Source organism: Aristolochia californica, unplaced genomic scaffold, assembly GCF_029961685.1.
Source record: "Aristolochia californica isolate CCGP_79_NKW_82.1479 unplaced genomic scaffold, dmAriCali1.0.hap1 SCAF_14, whole genome shotgun sequence".
Taxonomy (NCBI): domain Eukaryota; kingdom Viridiplantae; phylum Streptophyta; class Magnoliopsida; order Piperales; family Aristolochiaceae; genus Aristolochia; species Aristolochia californica.
In genome coordinates this window covers 8,365,929-8,389,664 of record NW_027181815.1, presented here as the reverse complement: position 1 = coordinate 8,389,664, position 23,736 = coordinate 8,365,929, and the positions used below count along the sequence as shown (strand labels likewise).

At 43.1% G+C, this 23,736-nt stretch overlaps 1 protein-coding gene across 4 annotated transcripts in view; it reads left to right on the top strand.

Moving 5' to 3' along the window:
- The window catches only part of LOC137950873 (uncharacterized), a 125,189-nt gene that overhangs the window by 36,521 nt on the left and 64,932 nt on the right, over positions 1-23,736 (top strand). For all 4 annotated transcript variants that reach the window (XM_068797529.1, XM_068797530.1, XM_068797531.1 and 1 more), the window contains 10 exons: positions 9,043-9,180; positions 10,006-10,159; positions 10,249-10,613; positions 11,835-12,292; positions 12,387-12,731; positions 21,179-21,403; positions 22,143-22,233; positions 22,890-22,967; positions 23,087-23,377; positions 23,472-23,669. In XM_068797529.1, the coding sequence (XP_068653630.1) occupies positions 9,043-9,180; positions 10,006-10,159; positions 10,249-10,613; positions 11,835-12,292; positions 12,387-12,731; positions 21,179-21,403; positions 22,143-22,233; positions 22,890-22,967; positions 23,087-23,377; positions 23,472-23,669 (2,343 nt within the window). The remainder of the gene's footprint in view (positions 1-9,042; positions 9,181-10,005; positions 10,160-10,248; positions 10,614-11,834; positions 12,293-12,386; positions 12,732-21,178; positions 21,404-22,142; positions 22,234-22,889; positions 22,968-23,086; positions 23,378-23,471; positions 23,670-23,736) is intronic.

Below are 23,736 nucleotides of genomic sequence, written 5' to 3'. Positions count from 1 at the left end.
GGAGGCACTATCCGTAATCACTTGTTCTCCGTTACAGAGAGCAGTGATACGGTTAGTCCTCCTCCGGGCCGAGGCGATGGAATGGAAAAACTTTGTATTCCCATCTCCCTCGGCCATCCATCGAAATCTTGAACGTTGTTTCCAACGAACAGATTCAGAACGAAGAAACGAAAGATATTCTGAATTTAAATTATTTCTAACTAATAAATCAGAAGGAGAGATTAACCTTTGTTCCTCTAGTAGATCCAACTCAGAAATGCGGCGGCGAATCGATTCTTTCTGGGAAGCAGCAGAAATTCGGAGATTTTTTTCCCACAGTCAGATCTTTGGCTTGAGGGCTTTGAGTTTCAGAGGGAGGGCCCAGCCCGGGTTAGGATGATTTTCCAGTTTGAGCCAACACATTTTGAAGAAGGGAATGAAGGCCTCTGTTAACAGCCAAGCATTCTCAAAATGAAAAGGAGATCTTTCCCACGTAACTGGCCGAGTGTTGAGTTGGATAGGCCAATGGTCAGATCTTATTTTATTTAGGACTTGGCCAGAGACATTTGGGAAGAGGAGGTTCCATTCTGTATTTACAAAGTAACGGTCTAATTTAGACAAAATAGGGGGGGTTTGGCAGTTTGTCCAGGTGAATTTTTTCCCCGAGAGAGGAACCTCGGATAGAGCAAGACTATTGATAAAATCAGAAAAAGCTCTCATGGTTGATGAGGTTTGTGAGGCAGGAGGGCTTTTGTCAGAGCAAAGAAGAGTTGCATTGAAGTCTCCTCCAAGGAGCCAAGGGAGGTCCCATAACTGGACAAGCTGGAGGATTTCCTCCCAGAAAGTTGCCCGGTCACGGTAACGAGTAGGTCCATAGATGCCGGCAAGCGCCCAAGAAGTTCCGAGGTTGTGGTCGAGAAATTGGAGACCGATTGAGTATTGACCCGGAACGACAGATTTTGCGTCAAAAGCAGTTGGATCCCAGATGACAATTATGCCACCGGAATGGCCAATTGCAGCCACATTTGCCCACGCAGGGTTGGTGTCATACCACAAATCACAAACAAGTGAATAATCAAAAGACTGCAGCTTAGTTTCATGTAGAATAACAATTTTTGGTTTAACATCAAAAAGCGCCGCTCTGATGTGGGCTCGCTTAGACGAAGAGCCGAGCCCTCTGACATTCCATGATAGAACAATCATGGAGATCGGAAGGTGTTGATATTCCGCATCGCCAAGCCAGCTTCAAGATAGTTCGAACATAAGATGTTGCAAGCTCCGTCATTTCAGAAAATTCCTCTCGTGGGAAATCTTGTTCTTGCTCCAGAAGAAATAGGAGGAGATCATCCCGCGGAGTGGGAGTTAAGGCCATGGTTGGAGTAGATTTGGAGATTATAGCTGGGGGCAGGTCGGACCAAGTTGGGAGGATTCCAGAGGGGAAGGCAGGGGGGAGATCGAGCCAAGGAGGACGCTCCATTGGAAGGACAGGGGGGGAGTTTGGAGGGGGGGAAGGTGGGGGGGTGGTGTCTTTGACTTTGTCTTTCCCTTTGTTTTTTCTAGAAAGTGGGGGGGTGGTGTCTATTGCTTTATCTTTACCTTCTTTTTTTTTTGGTCTGGAGTAGGTATACAGGTAAGGGGTTTGGACATATTGTCTTTCGGCATTGGTGTGTAGGGGAGGGGTGATTTTTTTGGGGGGTTGAAGTCTCCATAGTGTTCGTGTGGGGGTTGATGATTCGAAGGGGGGTGGGGCAGAGGATAGTGGGGGAATGGATATATAAGGTGGATGGGGAGTAAAAAGGAGGGTCAAAATCCCAGGTGGAGTAATTGGAATTTGAGCAAAGGCGGGGCGAATAGGGAGGGCTTAGCGGGGCTTGAGGAGGATCTGTGTATAGGGAGATTTGTGTTAAAGGAGGGTTTGATGGGGTGGCGAGAGGAATGGGATGTTGGGTGATTTGATGTGGGAGGGTTGAGGGAGGGGGGAGTCGAGGTCGAGGTGGATAAGTTTCGAGAAGGAGCCAAGGTTGTGTGTGATATAGTGGAGAGCTGGGGGTTTGTCGAGGTGGATAAGCCTCGGGAAATGGAGGGCGCACAGGTGGCGTTTGACAGGCGAGGTGTACTAAAAGATCGTGGACTTCGGGAAACGGGGGATTTAGGGTAGGGTGGCGGAAAGGGAGGTGGTTTAAATATGAAGGGACGGGAGGTCGACATGATGTGGGTTGAAGGGATTTGGTGATTGATGTGATCGATGGTGGCGTGTAGGAAAATTTTGGCTGCGGTGGATGTGATGGTTGAAAAACGTCCCGGGGCTCGAGGTTGCCAGATCGAGGGGACATTGGGGGTACCATTGATTTGAAGAGGTGATGATGGTTTTCGGGAAATGGGGAGGAAGGTAAGTAGGATTTTTGCAGAGTGTGACGGCGATGTAGGTGAGAGGGTGGTGTGGTTTATGATGATAGGACTAAAGGGGCTGATAGGAGTCTTGTCATGAGATGATGAGGATGGGGAAGTAGCGGGAGTTATGGAAGAAGTCTTGTCAGGTGATGGTTGTGACGACGGATTGGCTCGAGAGATCTTGTCAGATAGATTTCCTTTTGGGGTTGGTGATAGGTATTTTGCAGTTGGTTGGGGAGTTCGATAACTAAGGGATGGCACTGTGGGTAGGGGTATTGTCACTTGGGGGATTTTGTCGGCGCGGGCATTAATTGGGCTATTGAAGATTGGCAGAGATTGGACTGTTCTGGGATTTGGGTTTTGATTTGGATTTAAATTTGGGGCCGGATTTTTTTTCGGAATCCATGTCTGATTGGACTCCGAGTGATGTTTTCGAGTCGGCAAAGTTGGGTGAGTCGACTCAACCTGAGACATGCCTTGTGAGGTTTCTTCCGAGCTGGGACAAACTACCGGAAGGACTTCTAGTTCTCCAAATTCCATGGAGACCCAAGTCATGGTTTTTCCGCAGGAAATATGAACAAATTGTAAACCACTTACCGGTGATTTTGGCAAGATGAAGATTTTTTCTTTGTGAAGATTCGCTGGCTGGCTTTCGGCCCAGATAAGTTCTCCGAAACCTTTTGTGAGGCATTCCAGAGTATGCCTGCATCGGATTTCCACCGGAAGACCTTTGACGATCACCCATTGCCCCGAGAGGGGTGCTGTGAGTTCTGGGCTCCAATTCGTCATGTGAAAGAACAGTGATTCAGTCTCTGTCTTCAATGCATGTATTCTGCTGCGGTCCTCCTCCGAGTTAAAGTTAATTATCCAGCTCCTCTCTTGAGCTTTGGTGATGGTTGTGGGATGGATGTTACGTTTTTGTAGCCATTCTTGGATTTGCTTGCTGGTGCAAAAATTTTCCAGAGCTTCTATGATCACTTCTAGGGACATTCTGTGAGTGCCCTCAATTTCGATGTGGGCTAGTAGGGATATGAAAAACTGGTTTTTGTGGGGTGAGGCTTCAGGGAGTGGTATTGGTGGTGGTGGTGAACAGTTGTTTTTGGTGATCTGAGGTTTTTTTTGTTGGAGGAGCGGTTGGAGGCGAAAAAATTAACTGGTGTGAGGTGCTTGGCTATGAGTGGATTTTTTTTGATGTGGTGAGATGCTGGAGTATTTGATCAAAGCGTTTCCATCCCATTCCAGAAGTGGAGAGCTGTGGTAGCCATTATCATTTGGCCACGTCTTTGGTGGACAACGCATTCCAGAAGTCCCCCGTGATACTGGATGTGCACTTGGAATTCCAGATCCCCGGTGAGGAGTGATCTGCTGTATTTTCTTCCCGTGTTCCCTAATTGGACTTTCCTGAAGATGTCTAGGAAAGAGCTGATTGTAGAGATCGGGAGGGAGATATATGATTTTTTTCCCCCTCTTGCGCAAGTATCTGGATTGCTTCCCCACTCTTCTCCTTCCTCTTCCGAAAAGTCAGTTTCGCTTCTCCGTTCCGGAATTCGTATCTTGCCGGGTCCTCCACTAGAATCCTTCGTCGTGAGGATCTCAAGATTATAGTTTGCCATTTCGCTGAGCTATCTTCGGTTTCAATACTTTCTTCTTCCCCCTTATCTTCTTCTTCTTCCTCCTAATCTTCTTCTTCTTCCAGTTGTTTGCCTTGTCGTTGTTGCTGCTGCCGCTACTGCTTCCCCAGACTGGTTTGATTGTCGCCCCATCCTGGGCGTTGTCCTACTAGAGGCGCTAGATCAGAGGGAATGGTCGTTGGGTAGGAATTACTCCGTTCCCCAGTTGGTTGGTGGGAGGGAGTTACTCCTTGACCGACCCCTCCTCTCATCGTCCCCAGAAGACTATTGTTAAAGCTATACCTCCATCATCTCTTAATCTCTGCATTAGAGAAAATCGGAGCTGTATTTGCTTTTCCAAATTCCAGGCCACTGGAAGTTGGTGTTTTGACTTGCCTGCCATGATTGGCTTGAGATGTGTTTTGATGATTGCTCTTGGGTGAGGACTAGGGGCTAATTTTTTTATGTACTTCAATGAGATTGTTGGCATTTGTTTTTTTGAAATGATGCTGATTTCTATTAAGACAAAAGCTCAAAAAAGCAATTTACAAAGGAGGGAAGCCTTCCCAAACAATGAGAGATTGCTGGTAGGTTCTGAATTTTACCAATTTATCAGCCAAAGAGTTGGCTGATCTAGGAATGAGATTCCAATTACAATGAGTAGAAGATACAATGTCAGCAATACTATCAATGATGGGCCAGTGGCACCAAGGGGGGAGCTATCTTTGGAATACCAACTAATGACAGTCTTCGAGTCACCTTCAATGATTAACTTGCCATGGAGATGATCCCTGAAGATTTGGAGGCCGAACAACAAAGCACTAACTTCAGCAGTATTAGAATCAACAATACCCACCGGACCAACATAAGAAAGAATAGGGTCTCCATTGTGACCTCTGAACACACCGCCTGCTCCAGTCGGCCCAGGACAACCAATAGCACTACCATCAAAATTCAGCTTATTGCAGTTACAAGGGGGAGGATCCCAGATGGCCATACTCAGAGTTTTGCAAGGTCTAGATATATGGGCGATCAAATTCCAATTTTTCCGAAGGGAAACACTCGATAGAGTGGCAATATCCTTCCTTGTATGAAGCCAGCTTGAGATGAGGCCAACGACATGAGAAGCTGTGTTGTCCGGGGTGCTAGCTTTGGAGTTGAATCTCCGGTTGTTCCGCTCGAGCCAAATGCACCATGGAACATGTGCAAGACAGGTTGAAAGTATTAATTTGTCCAGCCGAGGAAGGTTAATCCCTCAAACCATCTCAAAGGTGCCAAAGAGGTCCCGATGTAGCCCCACGTGGAGCCCAATTTTCTGAAAAATCTTCATCCAGACTTGCCACGGAAATCCACAATGTAAGAGGACATGTTGGACTATCTCATCGCACTCACCACAAAGGGGACAAGAAAGATTAGGGGTGGTGAAGCCTGTTCTATGAAGGTTGTTCGAAGTAAGAATCTGTTTTTTGATGGCCGACCACATGAAAAATTTGATTTTGCTTGGCGCTGAGAGTTTCCAAGCCAGATTCTCCTTGTGCTCATGAATACTGTAGTCTTTCTTTCTGATATGAGAGTAAGCAGGAGTAACAGTGAATCTACCATTATTGTTGGGATTCCAAATCAACTTATCAACTGAATGGTCCCGAATAATAGTATTGCTGACTTTGGTAAGGAGAGAGCAAAAAGCCAACGATTCTTCATCATTTAGTCCCCGGCAGAACTGGAGACTCCACGACTGATCACTCCATGAATCAGCCACAGAGCAAGAGAGGTTGCTAGCCACCTATGCGACCACAGAAAGTCCTCCTAGATGGATCGAGGGCCACACCATTCAACCGACCAGAAGAGAAGGGTCTTTCCATTGCCCGTGTGAAACGAGGTAGCATCTCTGAATACTGGAAGATGCTTGAAAATTGATTTCCATATCAGGGAAAGGAAGTGAGCGACACCACCCTCTCTCCACTAGGCACCCGAAAACTGAAGGTAGAATTTCACCATATTCCTCCATAAACTGTTATGCTTGTTATTGAAGTTCCAAATCCATTTGAGCGTAAGAGCTTTGTTCATTTCTCTTGTAGGTTGGATGCCCAATCCTCCCCTATTATAAGGCATGCAAATATCCTTCCAACTAACCAAATGGTATCTGAAGGTGTCTTTTGAACCTCTCCAGAGAAATCGCCGACGAATAACATCGATTTTGGAGCAAACGGAGGCCAAACTGTGCATGAATGATAACAAATAATTTGGCAGCCCAACCAGACTAGACTTGAGGAGACTGAGACGCCCTGCAGTAGATAAGAGTTTACCTCTCCAAGTGGCTAGCCTCTTTTCAAATTTCTCAATGAGGGGGGCCCATAGTGACGCCGAAGGCCAAGAATAAAAAAGTGAGAGCCCAAGATATGTAGTTGGCATATTTCCCACAGAGCATGCCAAGTAATCCGTCATATGGGAATTACATTCCCCGCTCTGTTAATCACTTGGCAGACACCCAGGCCAAGGCGGGCATTTCTCGCCAACACTTTGTTGTGGAGTCAAGCCCCTTGACCTAGGTTTGTAATTTTTCTTCTCCTTTTTATCTATATACGCACCATTCATAAAAAAAAAAGTAGTCCGCCATATCCCACAGCCTAGCTGGATCAATGTGGTAGCCAAGAAGAGTGGTTTTTTCCCAGTTTATGTTATGACCGGAAACCACTTCAAATAATCCCAGAACAACACGCAGTTTTCTGATCTGATCCATAGTATGCCCTGAGAGGAGTCTGTTGGGTTAATAAAAATTCAGGCCAAGTCGCCTTCTCCTACTTGCAGTGTGATCATCTAGTTGGACTAGAGAGCTGAAGGAGTTGGCAATGAGTAGGAAAACACTCTCGTCCCATGGTTCAGGAGGAAGACCAGTAATTTGGAGCCATAGGTCGAGAATCCGGCCAAGGGAGGAAGGACTCCAATCCGGCATACAAGTCACGAAGGAGGCAACAGTCATGGGAAGCCTCATAGCCATTCATCAATCACCAATGGAATGAAAAATGACAAGCCATTAACCGTGTCGCATGTACGAGCATTGCGGGTGGTAGTCCAATTGCAGTCCGTGGATGAATCAGGTCGACACATCCTTTCAGTCGTTAGGCCTTGTGTCAGAGGTGGCAAATGTTAGTTTCTCCAATCCGTTGCATAGCAGGTGAGGGGGTAGTTTGATGGTGGGTTGTTCAAGGCGGTCATTGGTGATTGGGCACGCAAGGGGCACTTGTTTGAGATAGGCGGGGTTGGGGTGATAGGGGTGGGTGGGAGGGAAGAGTATGGGGTGGCGTGAAATGCGTTGAGGGGTTCTTGGTTGTGGGTTGGGGCATTGGTTTGAATAGGAGGGTGACAATGGCTAGCCAATACACCCAAAAGACCGGTCTGTTAGGTGCGGAAAGCTACCGCCTACAAGAGTGGACGGAACCACTCTGACACCCACCTTGCCAATTCTTGACCGCCTCTCACGGGATTCGAACGTGGGATGTGGCGTGCCCAGCTCTGATACCATGATAGTGGCTAGCCAATACCCCAAAAGACCGATCTATTAGGTGCGAAAAGCTACCGCCTACAAGAGTGGACAAAACCACTCTGACACCCACCCTGCCCAATCTTGACCGCCTCTCCCGGGATTCGAACGCGGGATGTGGCGTGCCCAGCTCTGATACCATGACAACGGCTAGCCAATACACCTTACAGACCGATTTGTTAGGTGCGGAAAGCTGCCACCTACAAGAGTGGACGAAACCACTCTGACACCCACCCTGCCGATTCTTGACCGCCTCTCCTGGGATTTGAACGGGGGACGTGGCGTGCCCAGCTCTGATACCATGACAACGGCTAGCCAATACACCCAAAAGACCGATCTATTAGGTGAGGAAAGCTACCGCCTACAAGAGTGGACGGAACCACTCTGACAGACGGTAGTATTCAGAGGGTAGACTGGTGGCTGGTGCGGTAGTCAGCTTCACAGACATTGGAGGAAGTGATTCCATCCGAAGAAGGTGTTGGTGGCTTCATGGATAGCAATGCCCGCCTTGATGATATGACCCCGGTATTGAATGATACGACATGCGGTGGTGCTTCTCCGATGTGCAATGAGCTAGCACGGCGTTGAGTAGTGTCTTCCGTGAACTGGAAGATGAAAGTGGCACAAGCTACCATTGGGAAAGTGATAAACGATCGTTTTTCTCCGTTCTGGACTGTCACATGGATGCATGGAGTACAGTGTAGGTCTACTTGGGCGATCGTCAGGACAGTCGGGCCGTAGGCGAAATGGAAGGGGCCATTGAGTAAGGGAGCAGTGTTGTGGCGAGGTCTGGTGTGGGTTGATTTGTTGTAGACAGTGGTCCATTTGTTGCTGTCATCGTCACCTTCGTTGGTCCTCGGAATGTCACTTGAAGTGCCATGCGATGAAGTCCTTTGCTTCAATCGGCGTTGTGATGGTGATTTGAATTCGGAGTGCAGGTGTCCTGTCAAGAGTGGTAGTCATTAAACGAGCCGTCATTCGTGATGACACGCCGTGAAGAGGTAGATTAGATGCCGGTCTAACATCACAGAGGTCATCGGAACCGTGGCACTGCGATATTCTCTTGACCGAGCACCACCTGTGTGTTCGGATGGTTAGTTTCTCCAGTTGTCTTCCGCGCTTGCCAGCGGGATCAGAAGGAGATTTTGATCGGTGGGGAGCAGTGGAATGGCAAAAGCATCTCTCATCTCTTGTCTCTCGTTTCGTATCTCATCTATTGTCACTCGACAAATAATCAGGTACATATTATAAAAAAATAGAAAAAAACAAAAGCGAAAGGACAAAACAACATAGAACGAAACATCATTTTTATCCTTCTCTTTTTCATCTAAAACTATTTCACTTTAAGATACAACAGTTTTGAAAAGAAATTTGGTATCAATCTAATTAGTGCTACTTTATTTATTATGTTGTCAAAGTTCTACATTTTACTTATAATCGGTTTTGTTCTATAACATGAGATGGCATTTAATGTTTTGCATGGAGTATACAGATTTAATACTGTAACTTTGGCAACCACAGGCTCGGGTTATGCTGTCTGAAATTTATCCAGGTGTTTCTCCCAAGATAGGTTTAACTTACTGGGATCAAATTCAGGAAGTGAGCATAATTTCAGTAATAAAGCGTATCCTTCAGCGCCTGCAAGAATTTCTGGAACAGGTTAGCTTCTTACTTGTTAGATCTGATGTTTTTGTGGTTGGAAGCGATCACAGTTGTAAAAAAATGAAGAAATTATTTCAGAGACATGGTTTTTTAAACTTGATTATGTAGTATATTTATGCATGCTTTTTTTTTTTTTTATCTATAAAAGTTGATGTTTTTTTAACTGTTAAGGAGGGAGATATGGCTCTCTTGATGGCTTTGTCATGTAAATAGATCAACAAATGATATGGCTGATCAAACCTGCCTAGACATCTTGTTGTAAATTGCTTTCACTTGGTCCTTTGGCCTTTTTATTTAATAAAATTTGCATCCTTTCATAAAGAAAAAAGAAAATATATTACCGCATGTTGAGGTGAAAGAACATTTAGAGGCAGCCAATGCTAAATAAGCATGCTCAATTTACATTTAGCAATTCTGAAAGAACATTTCAGGATTGCCAGTAGGTCATTTTGCAATTGAGCGTTGTGTCCTTTTTTTCCCATTAAGGTTTAATTTTTTGTTTATCTGTTAACAACTAGGGTGATGATTTAGTTTCCAAAAAAATTTAAGGTGTTGATTTCATGTTTTCTTTTGTATTCTTTGAATAGTGGAACAAAATTGCTGTCAAAGAGAAAAGATGCTTCTCTATTCTCTAGCAAGTAAATACCTTCAATTTGGATTACTTGTTCTTATAGGGTTTGTGTTCAAACCTTGGATCAGGAAGGTGTGATCTTATTATGCTTTTTGCTTTTAATTGTGGAAGGACATTTAATTTGAAAAGAAAAATGAGACTACTCCTAGAGATGATGGTGTTGATTGTTGTTTTTTTATTTGCATCTTTAGGAGAATCCTGGAACACTGCAGGCTATATTTTCAGGCAAGATAAGCTTTTCTCTTCTGAAGGAGCCAAATAGACAAGGACAGAGGCAGCGTGCTCTATCCATCTTGCACCAGATGATTGAGGATGCTCACCAAGGAAAACGACAGTTCCTTAGCGGTATATGACATATAGTTATTCATTGTGATGCATCTGCACTCTCAGAAACCTCTACATATTATATAATTCCTTTTCCTATGAAATTTCAGGGAAGCTTCACAATCTGGCCAGAGCTGTTGCTGATGAAGAAATGGATGGCAGCTTCTTGACAGGGGAAGGCTTCTTTACTGATAAGAAAGTTCTTCCAAGTTCTGACAAGGGTGGGGTTTTTGGTCTTGGGTTCAGACCTACAAGACCAACATCTGTTAGTTCAGTAAGAGAGAGTAATGCAGAGCCGACTATGTATGATGTGAAAGATTCTGCAAAAAGGCTACTTGGTCCCATAAGTACCAAAACTTCCACCTACCTTTCTGCATTTATACTCTATATTGCAACTATTGGTGATTTAGTGGATGGAACTGACACTACTCATGATTTCAACTTCTTCTCGGTTGTGTATGAGTGGCCTAAAGATGTATGTTTCTCATTTCCTTTGTCTCATCAATAGCATATTTACCGTTTATACATGGAGAAACTTATGTTTACATTTTATAAAAAAAAAACTTATGTTTACATCATTTAAAATGAAAGGTTGTTGAAATTGTCTTCAGCAACCAGTCAACCTCTTAAAATTGAATATTAGTATAAGTTTTAGTACAAAGGGCAATGCTAGATACTAAGAAACAGAAAAAAAACAGTTCTAAAGCTAATATACCTTGACTTTTTTTTCGATGAATAGCTAATATACCATGACTTTCAGCACTATGGCTAATAAATTGGCAAAATTCGAAACCTCCCAGCAATCTCTCATTGTTTGGGAAGACTTCTGCTCTTGTAATCTGCTCGTTTGAGCTCTCATAATAAAATTCAGCATCATTTAAAAAAAAAAAAAAAAAGTCGAAACTTTTCCATTTGATATGGGCTGATGTTTTCTATTTTGGTTCTTGGGTTTTTTGTTTCTGCCTTTCTGTGACTCTGCATATTCTTCTCCTCATTTAATGAATTCTCATCATTTTTGAAAGAAAGAACTTTCGACTTCCTCAAATTATGACTTGATTTTGAAGCTGGTTCAAATTAGAAACTCTGCTAGAGAACTTGTAAATTGTTCGAAAATTGTATATGGTCCCACCTTCTTTATATAGACCGGTACGCATTGTAATCTTCAATATATCCAATAGAGGAGAATTTGTACTTATTCTCAAAAAAAAAAAGTATTTGTACTTTCTTGCTTTGAATGTTTTTCCACAAAGTTTTATCTAGTAAACAACATTACTTCTCCCACATGTGTTGGTGACTTTTGTCCTGTACTTAATATTTTTAGTAGACGGTACCCCATTAATATGATCTTATATTTCTAAATAGACCTCTTTTAAATTTTATTTGTTCTGTTCCCCCTAAGCAAGTTTGCTAGCTGATAACTTGCTAAAGCTGGAGTGGCAAAGGCGTCGCTATTTTTGGGCCTCTTTAATTTTTCTTTTTTTCTTTTTTCTTTTTTCTTGAGTAATGTCCTGCTGCTATAATCTTGCTACTCTTTTATGAATCATAGTTACTCAAAAGATATTTTTGAAATAGTTTATTGATTGTTTATTTGTTCTTTTTCATTTTTGGAAGACTGGTGCTTCTGTTTATTGAGAACTATGGATAAGGAGCAGATGATAGTTTTATAATTCTTATTTTCTTTTGCTGTATGTTGCAGCTTTTAACTCGTCTAGTCTTTGAGCGAGGCAGCACTGATGCGGCCGGAAAGGTGGCTGATATAATGTCTGTTGATTTTGTGCATGAAGTTGTATCTGCTTGTGTGCCACCTGTTTATCCTCCTAGAACTGGTCATGGCTGGGCATCCATACCTATTCAGCCTCCCTTCTCCAAAACAAGTCTGGATAACAATTTGCACTCTTCCAAAGACATAAAACTTACATCATATTTTGCATCATCAAGAACACCTCAAACTCCCCTTTACCCTCTCCAATTGAATGTAGTTAGGCATTTGGCAAAGCTCTCCCCTGTTAGGGCTGTATTGGCATGCGTTTTTGGGACAAGCATTTTGGCTTGCAGCAATGAGTGGCCTATATTCAAGGCCTCAAATGATGCCACAGGGCAGGCACCTGATTCTGACAGATTGTTTTATGAGTTTGCACTTGATCAATCTGAGAGGTATTGGCTTCTGGTGCGAAATACTCTTTTCTTTAGCTTACTAGATTGTGTATTTTGATGTGTCTTTCAACCTCAAAATTTCTTTCATTAATAGGTTCCCTACACTGAACCGATGGATTCAAATGCAGTCAAATCTGCATAGAGTGTCGGCAACTGCTTTGACATTAAAGGATACAAATGGGGTTGATGTAGCTAAACCTGATGGCAAAGTAAGCGTGAAGCGTGTCCGAGAAAGTGACAGCGATACCGAGTCAGAAGTTGATGACTTGGCTGTGAATGGTCTTCTTTCCTCATCACAGTTGGACTTTAGCTCCCAAAGTCACGGAGATTCAGAGGCAAGGCATGATTCCTCCATGCCTGGAACTGTTGAACGTGATCAGACGATTTACCTTTCATTTGATTGGGAGAATGAAGGGCCATATGAAATGGCAGTGGAAAGGTATGCACATGTTTTTGTTGACACAAATCTGAGTTCAGTGATGGTAAGACCCAAAATATATCAGCTCAGTCTATTTTTTTATTCTTTATTTTTTGAAATAGTGCTGGATTATATTAGAGGCTCAAAAGAGAAGAGGAGGGGGAGGGGGGGGGGGGGGGTTGAGACTGTCCCAAACAATGAGAGATTGCTGGGATGTTCCAAATTTAGTTAGCCTATCAGCCAAGGAATTGGCTGACCTAGGAATGTGATTCCATGTCAGCTCAGTCATTTGCTTGCATGAATTTATCACTAACCCTACTCTAAACTCACTGCTCGGTGATGGTTGTAGGTAAGTGCCTGGGAATCCAAGATTTTCTTTTTTGGTCCGACTTAATGACAAGCCGCATCACTTTATCTAGTCGATTTGTTACTACTATGATACAGGCTTGAAGCTGGTGTTGGATTTGTGAACAAATCCAGGAAAAGATTAAGAATATTTTAGAAGTTGAAAGAAAAATATTGAGCTAAAGGTGCTTTGAGTTTTTGCCAGTATGAATCTGAATCATAAGTTTCCTGCATCATTTTTTTTTTTTTTTTGAAATGAATTTTCCTGTATCATTAAAAAATGGCATCTTCTCAGACCCACCTCTATTTCTCGCTTGATAAAAATAATGACTATTTGGTCTGCAGAAATCACCTTTCAGAAGCTGTTCATCTTTGATGTATAATGACAAGACCCTAACCTTTTGATTACTACCGATACTCTTTGCTACACTTAACCCATTCTAATTTTCAAAGATTGTAATGCTACGGCAGATGCCAGTGAATGTCACTAGTTCATAGTGAACAAAATCTGCATTGTAGAAGGAATCTCGCTCATGAGGAAGTTATTATTTCAGTCAAGGCTCCCCCAAGTCTTTGTGTTAACCAGATCAATAAGAAACTGAAAACTATTTAAAAAAAAAAAAAAAAACTGAATAAACTGAACCTAGTTGAGTTCCCGTGTTTAAGTTCTATGGTTTAGGTTAGTTTGGATCAGGTTGGGAGTTGTTGATGCCTAGTTTTTTTTTTTTTTTTTTTTTTTTTTTTTGTGTTTTTGAGGAAAGTAAATTTTATTCAAGGCAAGCGAACAAAATACTAGATTATAGAAGGAGCTCTCCAGTTACAAAGAACTATTGGAGGGAGACTCTTTGCTTGGCTAGAGAGTCAGCTAAGCACTAAGCTGATCTAGGTACATGATTCTAATAGCAATCAAAAATAGAGAAATGCCTATAACTTCGGGGTATGACTTCTAGTGGCACCAAGAAGGGTCTGACTTCATGGAACACTATCCGATCACTACTTTGGGGTCGCATTCAATCAGAAGCTTACTACTCAAGTATTCATGGAAGATGATTAATCCTAAGAGAAAAGCATGAATTCTACCAATGTAGAACCCGAGATACCTAAGGGATCTGAGTAAGAGGCTAGAATAGTGCCTTCATTGTTTTTTATTGCTCCTCCAATTCCAGTTTTACTTGAGTTGTTGAGAGTGTATCCATCAAAGTTTAAGGCAAGTGTGATCAAGTTGTGCGGTTTCTTTCTCAAGAAGAAAACAAAAATCGTGTGGTGTGATTAATAACTCTAGAAAAGATCTCCGGATGGGTTCAAACATCACCTGGTTCAGTGGAATGATATTTGTAAGCCAAAGAAAGATGGGGATTCAGAGAATTAATAGATTAATGTGGCTCTACTCACTAAATAGTGTTGGAGATTCAATGTTCATCCAACTTTAGTGTGGAGTTCTTTTGTACCTAAGATGGGTGCATCAAATGTGATTTGGTGGCTAGGAGGATGTTCCTCTAGGCACTTATCCACTTGGGGAGATATTCACCATACTTTCAATCACTTCGTTGCAAACTTCCAATTCTTAGCTGGCAACAGGAATAAGACATTTCTAGGAAGACCATTGGATTCTCAATGCTCAAGAGTATTTTTTTTTTTTTTAATGAAACGTGAATTTATTAAAGAGAGAACAAAAGGAGCTAACTCTTGACAACAAGAGATTGCAAGGAGGCCCCTTGCTTGGCTAGGGCATCTGCCACATAATTTGTTGATCTCGGAATGAGAGACCAGAAACAATTAAAGAGATTTACAATATCCAAAATTTCAAAAAAGGCATCCCAATGGTGCCACGAAGGAGTAGAGGCATTCTGGCACCAACCGATCACCACCTTAGAGTCTCCCTCGATCAAAACAGGTCTGGAGCAATTATCGCGCAAAACACAAAGCCCATTGAGAAGGCTTTGAAGTTCAGCCGTCATGGAGTTTGCAATACCAAGCGGCTCAGAGAAAGAGACGATCTGGTTCCCAAGAGAATCACAGATCACACCACACAAACAAGCTAAGCCAGGGTTACCAAAAGAAGAACCATCAAAATTCAGCTTAAGGATTCCAACAGGAGGCGGGGTCCATTCGCAGATGACAGGAGGCTTCGAGGATAGGTGAAGCTGGGCTAGGCTTCTCCAATTATTCCTGATGGATGATCCAGAGAAAGGGGAGAAGTCTTTCTAGAGTGAAGCCAAGTTGCAATATTGCCTGAGATGGTTTCAATGAATCTTGAGTGTTGAGTTTGGCCTTGAATCTTCGTTGATTTTGCTCCAGCCAAAGTCCCCAGGGATGAATGCGGATAAAGCAGAGATCATCAATTTCCCAAGACCGGGGATAGGGGTCCCAACAAGCATACGACAGGTGGCTGTCAAGTCCTCAGGGAAGCAGAGTTGGAGCCCAATTTTGCTAAGAATCGACGTCCAAATCCCCCGAGAGAAAGGGCACAAAAGAAGCAGGTGGTTAACAATTTCTTCCTTTGCATGGCAGAAAGGGCAAATGGGGTCAACATCATTTTCTCTTCCCTACAATCTTGTCAGAAATCAAAATGTCCTTCTTTCCAACATCATTTTTTTATTTTTTTATGAATGGATTTAAAATTTTTTATAAAAGAGGGAGAGAAATACACAAACCTAACTAAGCGGGCCTTCCTCCACAACAAGGTATTGAAGGGAAACAACCCGCTTAGATTGAGAATCTGCCAAGTGATTGGCAGACCTAGGGATGTGGGTCCAAGTACAATTCAAATGAGATGTTATATTATATATTTCAAAGTAAATGTTCCAATGCTGCCTTTGCGCACCAATCAATGACAATCTTGGAGTCGCCTTTGGTAAGGAGGGGACCCACTAGATGGCCCTGGAAGACCTAAAGCCCGTTGAGTAATCCGAAGAGTTCGGTAGTGGTGGAGTCGGAGATTTCCAAAGGGTCAGCAGAGGAGTAAAGGAGAGGACCGTTTTCGTCATGGGTTACTCCTCTGAAACCAGCTGGACCTAGACAGCCAAAAGCACTGCCTTCGAAGTTCAGCTTGTAGTAGCCCGAAGGTGGAGGAGAAGGATCTTGAGCTGCACCTGAGAGAGGTTAAAAAAAAACACCTGTGAGTGTTTGAGATTTCTCTTGTAAACTATTTCATCTTCATAGTGGATTACTGCAGTGGCGGAAGACAGGACGTAGTCTCACCTTGAGGCGAACCTATATCAATCTTGTTGTATTTTTCGTGCTTGTTTTTTTTTTCTTCTACGATTATTATTATTGCTCTTGTTAGTTTGGAATTAGGGCATCTAATTCCTAACAGCCTTCTCAGTAATCAATCGCCAGTTCCCTTTGAGATTAGTGCCGTTAAGGAAAAGGGCAGCCGAATGAGATACGGGGAGGGGGTCGGGGGGGGGGGGGGGGGGGGGGGGGGCTACCCATGAGGAGTCCATAGGCAAAGGAAACCGAGAAACGTCCAATGTCGTCAGGGAGCCAAATCATCCGGTCAGCTACATGAACACGAAGCTTAATACCACCAAGTCTGTCAATCAGGTCACACATAGTAGTGGCATCCTCATCAATGATGTCGTGCCTCAAACGAAGGTCCCAGGAGCCATTTCCCCAAGCATCGGCAATAGAGAAATCACGACGAGTGGTAAGCTAGAGAAGCGGGGGAATGAGGAGGCCAGAGGTCCATCACCCGACCACCAATTTGTCGAAAAGCAAAGGTTGGATCCATCACCAACAAAATAATGAATGGCAGAGAGGAGGACTTGGAGTAGATGGAACATGGCTTTCCAAATGGGGGAGAGATGACGCTTGCTGCCATCGGTGATCCATCTAGCCCTAAGACGCCTGAGCTTGGAGGACATCATCGGTTTCCAGAAGGCCATCGAGCTGGAGTTGAGTTTCCGAAACCACTTGAGTAGGAGGACATATCCCATCTCCTTGGTACGTTTGATCCCTAGACCGCCCAAGGACTTCAGCATACAAACATCATCATTATTGGTACCACACCACAAAAATCGTCTCTTGATCATGTCAATGCATCGTCAAATAGAGGTGGGGCAAGGTAGAAATGAGAGGAAGTAGTTGGGTATACCAGCTAGACAAGAGTTGAGGAGAGTCAATCTACCAACTTTGGACAGAAGCCTACCTTTCCAAGTAGACAACTGCCGCTCATGGGGATTGGGGAGATAAAAGAGGCCCCCATGCTGCGAAAGGAGATGCCAGTCTTAAAAAAACCCTCAACCATCTTATAAATATCTCCCTTGATAATCGGCCAAGCACGGTGGTAGGATTCATCGTTGAATCCATCTAGGCCCGATGCCCAATCACAAGCCATGCCCAGGATTGCCTTTTCAATTTCCTTCTGGGAGAAAGGAGCTTTGAGAAGAGATGAAGCAGAGTGAGGGAGATGGCCAAAATGAAGTTGCTGGACTTTGGGTCGAGTAATATAATCATCAGTGTATAAATCTGTGAAAAAACTGAGCAGCTCATTAGTAATTTGGATCCTATCCGATGTTACCTCATTATTGATGCATAAAGAGGTAATTCGGTTGGATCTCTTCCTCGTTGATGTGAGGGAGTGGAAATTTTTTTTATTGACATCTCCATCAGTTAGCCATTTAAAACGGTCTCTTTGCTTCCAGCTGATTCTTTCCTGAACTAGGAGAATTTGCAACTCCGTTTGAAGCGAAAGGCGAGTGGAAAATTTAGATTGAGTTAGATGCCTTTGCTCTTCCGATGAATCTAGCTCGGCGATGCGGTTGAGGAGAGAGGATTTTTTTGTTCTAGCAGTTTGACAACACTGGAAGGACCATCAATACCAGCATCCGAGATCCAGGTGTTTTCGAATCTGAATTGGGGGGGGGGGGGGGGGGGGGGTGACCCCATCTTCCACACGAGGTGGATAATAGGATGGGCTAGTGATCGGATCCTACCCGATTGAGGACTCTTCTAGAAATATCATCATAAAGATGCAGCCAATTTGAGTCGGCAAGAAAACGATCCAACTTCGAGAGGATAGGCTGTTGCTGCCCATTAGACTAAGTGCAGGTCTTTACCGAGAGGGTGATCTCTTCCAATTCTCCACAACCGATGAAGTCAGCAAAACCCCTCATAGAAGATGAGATGTGAGTAGTTGGAGGTTGCTTTTCGTCGCAAAAACAAATAGCATTGAAATCTCCCGCAAATATCCATGGTAGAGGCCATTGGAGTTGGAGGTCAGTGAGCTCCTCCCAAAAATTCCTTCTCTCGTGATAGCGGTTAGGAATGTAAACTCCAACGAGACACCACTGAGAACCCGAACAAAGATCACGGAAATGAATCCTCACCGAGTAAGTTTCGTGATTGATGTTGCTTCGAAGAGGGAGCTATCCCATAGCACCATGATTCCACTAGAATGGCCGACCATTGCAGTGAGGGGTAGTTCCAAAGGTCACGGGCAAGGTTGTCGTTCGGACTTTGGCATTTTGTTTCTTGGAGCACCACAATAGAAGGCTTGAATTGTGTTAGAAGGCGACAAATTATTGCTCGCTTCCATGAAGACCATACTCCTAGGACATTCTAAGAGATCAAGATCATTTGGAACTGATTTGTTGAAGTCCCACATCATCTTTCCTTCCTGGAATCTGTCCATGGAAAACCACTCCCAAGAGACGAGCCAGATTCATCATGTTTTGCCATGTTTCCTCGTCATACCGACTTTGTTCAGATTGTAGCTCTGCTGCCATCCTTTCAGTTGGAGGGAGGGGAGGTTTGAAATGGTCATGGGGGATGTTCAACTGGCCAAAGCAGCCCCTGATTGGTAACGGGTGGGGCCACTCTTTTTCCTTCTATGATAGGTTGCCAAAACTTGAGAAGTTGGAAGATCCAGGTTGAGCGTGGTGTTAGGATTGGGCTCAGGTTCTGATGTGGTCTATGGATCTTGAACAATGAGTGGGGGAGGCATTTTAGGTGGCTTATGCGCCCTGGGGATGAGGCAGGGTGCTATTTTTTCCATAGTGTTTTGAGGGGTTGGTTGGTTTCGCCATGGTTTCAAGTAAATCGAGTTTGGGCAAGGGCTGAAACCATCAGAATTGTTATCCTCATGGTAGCTAAAAAGGGGGTTTTGGAAGGCAGGGGTGAAGAAATTTGTTTGATGGTTATCTAGTGGTGGTAGGTCGGAATTTTCTGATGGGTGGGGGTCCCGACGTCATTTTCTGGGTTTGAGATGCTCTCGAGGCTTGGATGTTGTAGGCGGAGTTACCAAGACACAACGTTGGAGATTGGTGGTGTGTTATGAGGGGGAGGTGGATGATTTTCGAGGTTTGTTGGGGAATGGCATTTGCCGAGGTGGAGGCGACAAATTATTGCTCGCTTCCGCGAAGACCCTACTCCCCGGACATTCCAAGAGATTAGAATCATTTGAACTAATTTTTTGAACTCCCACATCATCTTTCTTTCCTGGATTCTGGCCATGGAAAACCACTTCCAAGAGATGAGCTAGATTCATTATGTTTTGCCATGTTTCATCGTCGTACCTACTCCGTTCAGATTGTAGCTCTGCTGTCATCCTCTCGGTTGGAGGAGGAAGGGGAGGGTTAAAATGGTCAGGGGGGATGTTCTGCTGGCTGAAACAGCCCCTGATTGGTAACGACTGGGGCCGGTCTTTTTTCTTCTTCAGTAGGTAGCCAGAATTGGAGGTGATGGAAGATCCAGGCTGAGTGTGGTTCCAGAATTGGGCACGGGTTCTGACGTATTCTCTAGATCTTGAAAAGAGAGCGGAGGAGGCATTTCAGTTGGTTTCTGTGTCCTGGGGTTGTGGTTAGGCGTTGTTTTTGCCATGGTGGTGCTTTGAGGAATTGGTGGACTTGTGGGCCTTTTTTTTGGGGGGGGGGTGTAAATAGATCATCTCTGGGCAAGGGCTGAAACCATAGGAGTTGTTGTTCTCATTTTGGAAGGCAGGGACGAAGAAAGTCATTTGACTTTTATGAGGTGAAGTGTGGTTATCTGGTGGTGATAAGAGAGGGGTTTTTCTGGAGGGTGGGAGGCATATGGGGATAAGGGGCGGGGCTTCTGAGATCATTTTCTACATTTGTGGGATCAATTTTGGCTGTGCTGATGCTATCTGCAAGCAACATTTCTTTTTTCGTTTTTGGTCTTTAGGACACCATCTTTTCTTCATGTGGTTGATTTTTTGAACCTTACAAAATGAGAGTATATATCTCAAAAAGATTTGAAGATTTTTGTGGAAATCATAAGGAACCTCCTTATTTTGTTGATTTTTTTTCTGAATCTGTTTCTCCATTTTTTATTTTTTTATTTATTTTTATCAAGGACCTTTGCTCGTTGCTGTTGTTTCCATGTGGACATTGAGCCAAAGGCCCAAGTTATCGTGTTTTTGGTTATTCACATTCAGCCACATACTGGATTTTTAGTTGTTGGTTTTCTCTTTTCTATTCCTTGCCCTATTCTGTCTTAGAAGTGCCATAATTGCATATTTTCGTGTTGTATTGAGAACTTTATGATAGAGGAAACCCCGAACCTGCAGGTTTTGGTGGGCTTGTTCACTTTCATGATGGTTCTGTCCAGCTTGTTTTCTTGGAGCCAGCAGTTTGTTGCAATTCTGCTGATGCTGTAATCAATGTACTGATGGCAGTAACCTGCTCATTTGAGCTCTCTTTTAATAAAATTCAGCATCATTTAAAAAAAAATGTTCTGCTGGCAGGAATTTAGATGTACACTCAACACCATTTCAAACCTGTGGTAGTAGAAGGAGATTTGGCGATCCTGATTAGTTGTCTTTCACAGCATTCCCTCATCCTGGATGCTTAGATTTTTTGTGTTATATATTATGAAAATGTAGAGCTTTTTTTTTTTTTTTTTTTTTTTTTTTTGGCTCCAGGTTGTGGCAGCCCACTGTGCGTGCTTCCTACAAACTTTCTGATTCTTTAGCAAAGGGTGGGATCTTCTATCATTTTGTAAAAGTGGGGGATTCCTCTCTCCCTTCTGAGGCTTGAGGCTCTACCTCTCCATCTGTATTACAATAATTATATAATGCTTTTAAGGAATCTTCCTTAAGAAAAAAAATATAGTGATATACATGTTGGTGTTCTTCTTATCAGCTTCTTATATTTCTTTAACAGATTGATCAATGAAGGAAAGTTGATGGATGCTCTTGCCCTTTCGGATCGTTGTTTGCGAAATGGAGCGTCTGATCGATTACTTCAGCTGCTCATTGAGCATGGTGAGGAAAATAATTCAATCTCTGGACAGAGTGAAGGATATGGAACAAATAGTTTTTGGACTGAAAGTTGGCGCTTGGTCCAAAGGCTGAAAGATAAACAGCTTGCATCAAGACTTGCTCTAATGTATGTGAACTTCTTTAAGATCATCTTTGTTACGAAATGCTATGTCTTTCTGTAAATCCTTGTATTACATAACTATTTGAGTTGTGAGTAGTCTCTCCTTAGAGTCTTATTTTCAAATGTAATTGGCTAGAAGTTGTAGATCCAAATACTGGCTCAATTCCACTTGTGACCAACAGAATCTGGAAAGTTTACGGGTATTAAAAATAATATATTTTTAAATAAAAACAAAAGGGGCCCACTATTACTCAATTAGGAGGAGAGAGAAATCCCCTCCTCTGTACAAGCTGGAGAGGTGGGAGTTTCCCCCCTCCTCTCTTGTCTCCAGTGAGAGAAGAGGGGAGGAGGGGGGAGGTGCCCCCTTCTTCTTTCCTTACAGACCAAGGGGACGGCGGCTTCCCCCCCCCACTCCTACACGGTAGGGGAGCACTTCCCCTCCCCTTCCCCCTGGTTTCTGATTTACTACTTGATCAGTAATATGATTGTGTTTGGGTCAATCCAATAACAGGTACCAACAAAGTTTTTCTGGCCATCTCTACCTGTTGCCACCTTTTCTCCTGTCCATCATTATGTTAGCTTATATGATTCTAGTAAGGAATAAAAAATCCTGTTTTGTATCTTGTTCATTCTTTCTTTTATTACAATTCTCACTTTTTTTAAAAAAAAAGAAAAATGTTTTCTCCTTTATATTCAACATGTCCATACATTCTTCACTTCTTAACTTTCAATGGTTGCCTTTTAGGTATTTGCACAGGTGGGATCTAGATGCTGCAATGGATGTGCTGACTATGTGTGGTTGCCATTTACTTGAAAATGATCCTCTAAAGGATGAGGTGAGTGTTTTTATTTCCATATAAAGTTGCTAGTTCTCATAACTTGATATTATCCCATTTACCTATTAAAAGTGGTGGAATTTTTTATAACAATGAGAAATAGGAATCTGTTAAGAAAGCTCCCAAGGGGCTAAATACAAAATGAGAGACAAACAACTCAAATAAAATTAGGAAATGAAGCTCAAAGAGCTCGGTGGTGCCAACAACTTGAGTTGTTGCTGGGTGACCCCTTCCCTAGCCAATGCATCAGAAATGCTAATGGGAAACCGTTTATTTTTAATCTAATCAATGTAGATCATTAAACAACATGATGGGTATTTATTACAGTTGGCCCAACTAATGACCATAACTGAGTCCCCTTCCACAATGAGGGGGAGGGGAGTGAAAAATCATTGAAGGCCCAGGAGGAGGGTTCTTTACTCAACGGTTCTTGTATCACACACTGGCCATGGATTTGACACAATATAGTGTTAGCACTTTCAGTTTTTCTGAAATTTACAAATTGAAAACTTGACGAATTATTCAACTTTCATCTGGTTAGGATGCATTCCCCCACCGGCCTCATAAGCTGACACTTAATTTGACTTTTATCATGTTATTGATATTTTTTCATGTACTTCAGTATCTTTACTTACTGGACTTTTACTCATTTCTAGGTGCTGCAAAGGCGGCAAGCTTTGCTGAGATACAATCACATTTTATGCGCAGATGATCATTGTAAAAGTTGGCAAGAGGTCATAATGCTTCATCTCATTCATCAGGGCTTGTCCTGTGATCTCATGTTCCTTGGATGCAACCACAACATGTAGATATTCTTGATATTTTATTCCTGTTTTTTGTTCTTGCCTTTCAGGTTGAAGCTGAATGCAAGGAAGATCCTGAAGGTCTGGCTCTTAGACTTGCTGGGAAAGGTTGTGTTTCCGCTGCTCTTGAAGTTGCTGAAAGTGCAGGGTTATCCATAGATCTGCGGAGAGAACTGCAGGGTCGTCAACTTGTAAAACTTCTCATGACAGATCCTCTTAGTGGTGGAGGCCCAGCTGAAGCTTCTCGCTTTCTTTCTTCCCTACGTGAGACTGATGACGCTTTACCAGTTGCAATGAGCGCAATGCAACTATTGTCAAATTTGCGTTCAAAGCAACTTCTGGTATGGCTTAACATCCGATCTTTAATTTCAGATATTTGACTTTGCTCGTGAAGTAACCATTCTGATGCAAAAGTGCTCTTTGTTCATTGCAAAGGTTCATTTTTTCCTGAAACGAAGGTGGGGAAATCTGACAGATGCTGAGGTTTCCCGCCTGAACAAATGGGCTCTAGGTCTTCGGGTTCTGGGACTTCTTCCTTTGCCATGGCAGCAACGTTGTTCAGCCTTACATGAGCACCCTCATTTAATTCTGGAGGTTCTTTTGATGAGGAAACAATTGCAGTCTGCTTCTTTGGTACGTATACAGTTCTGTTTGTATCTGAAGTACTTAGCTTTTTCAGTTTTTTTTTTATTAGTTTCGC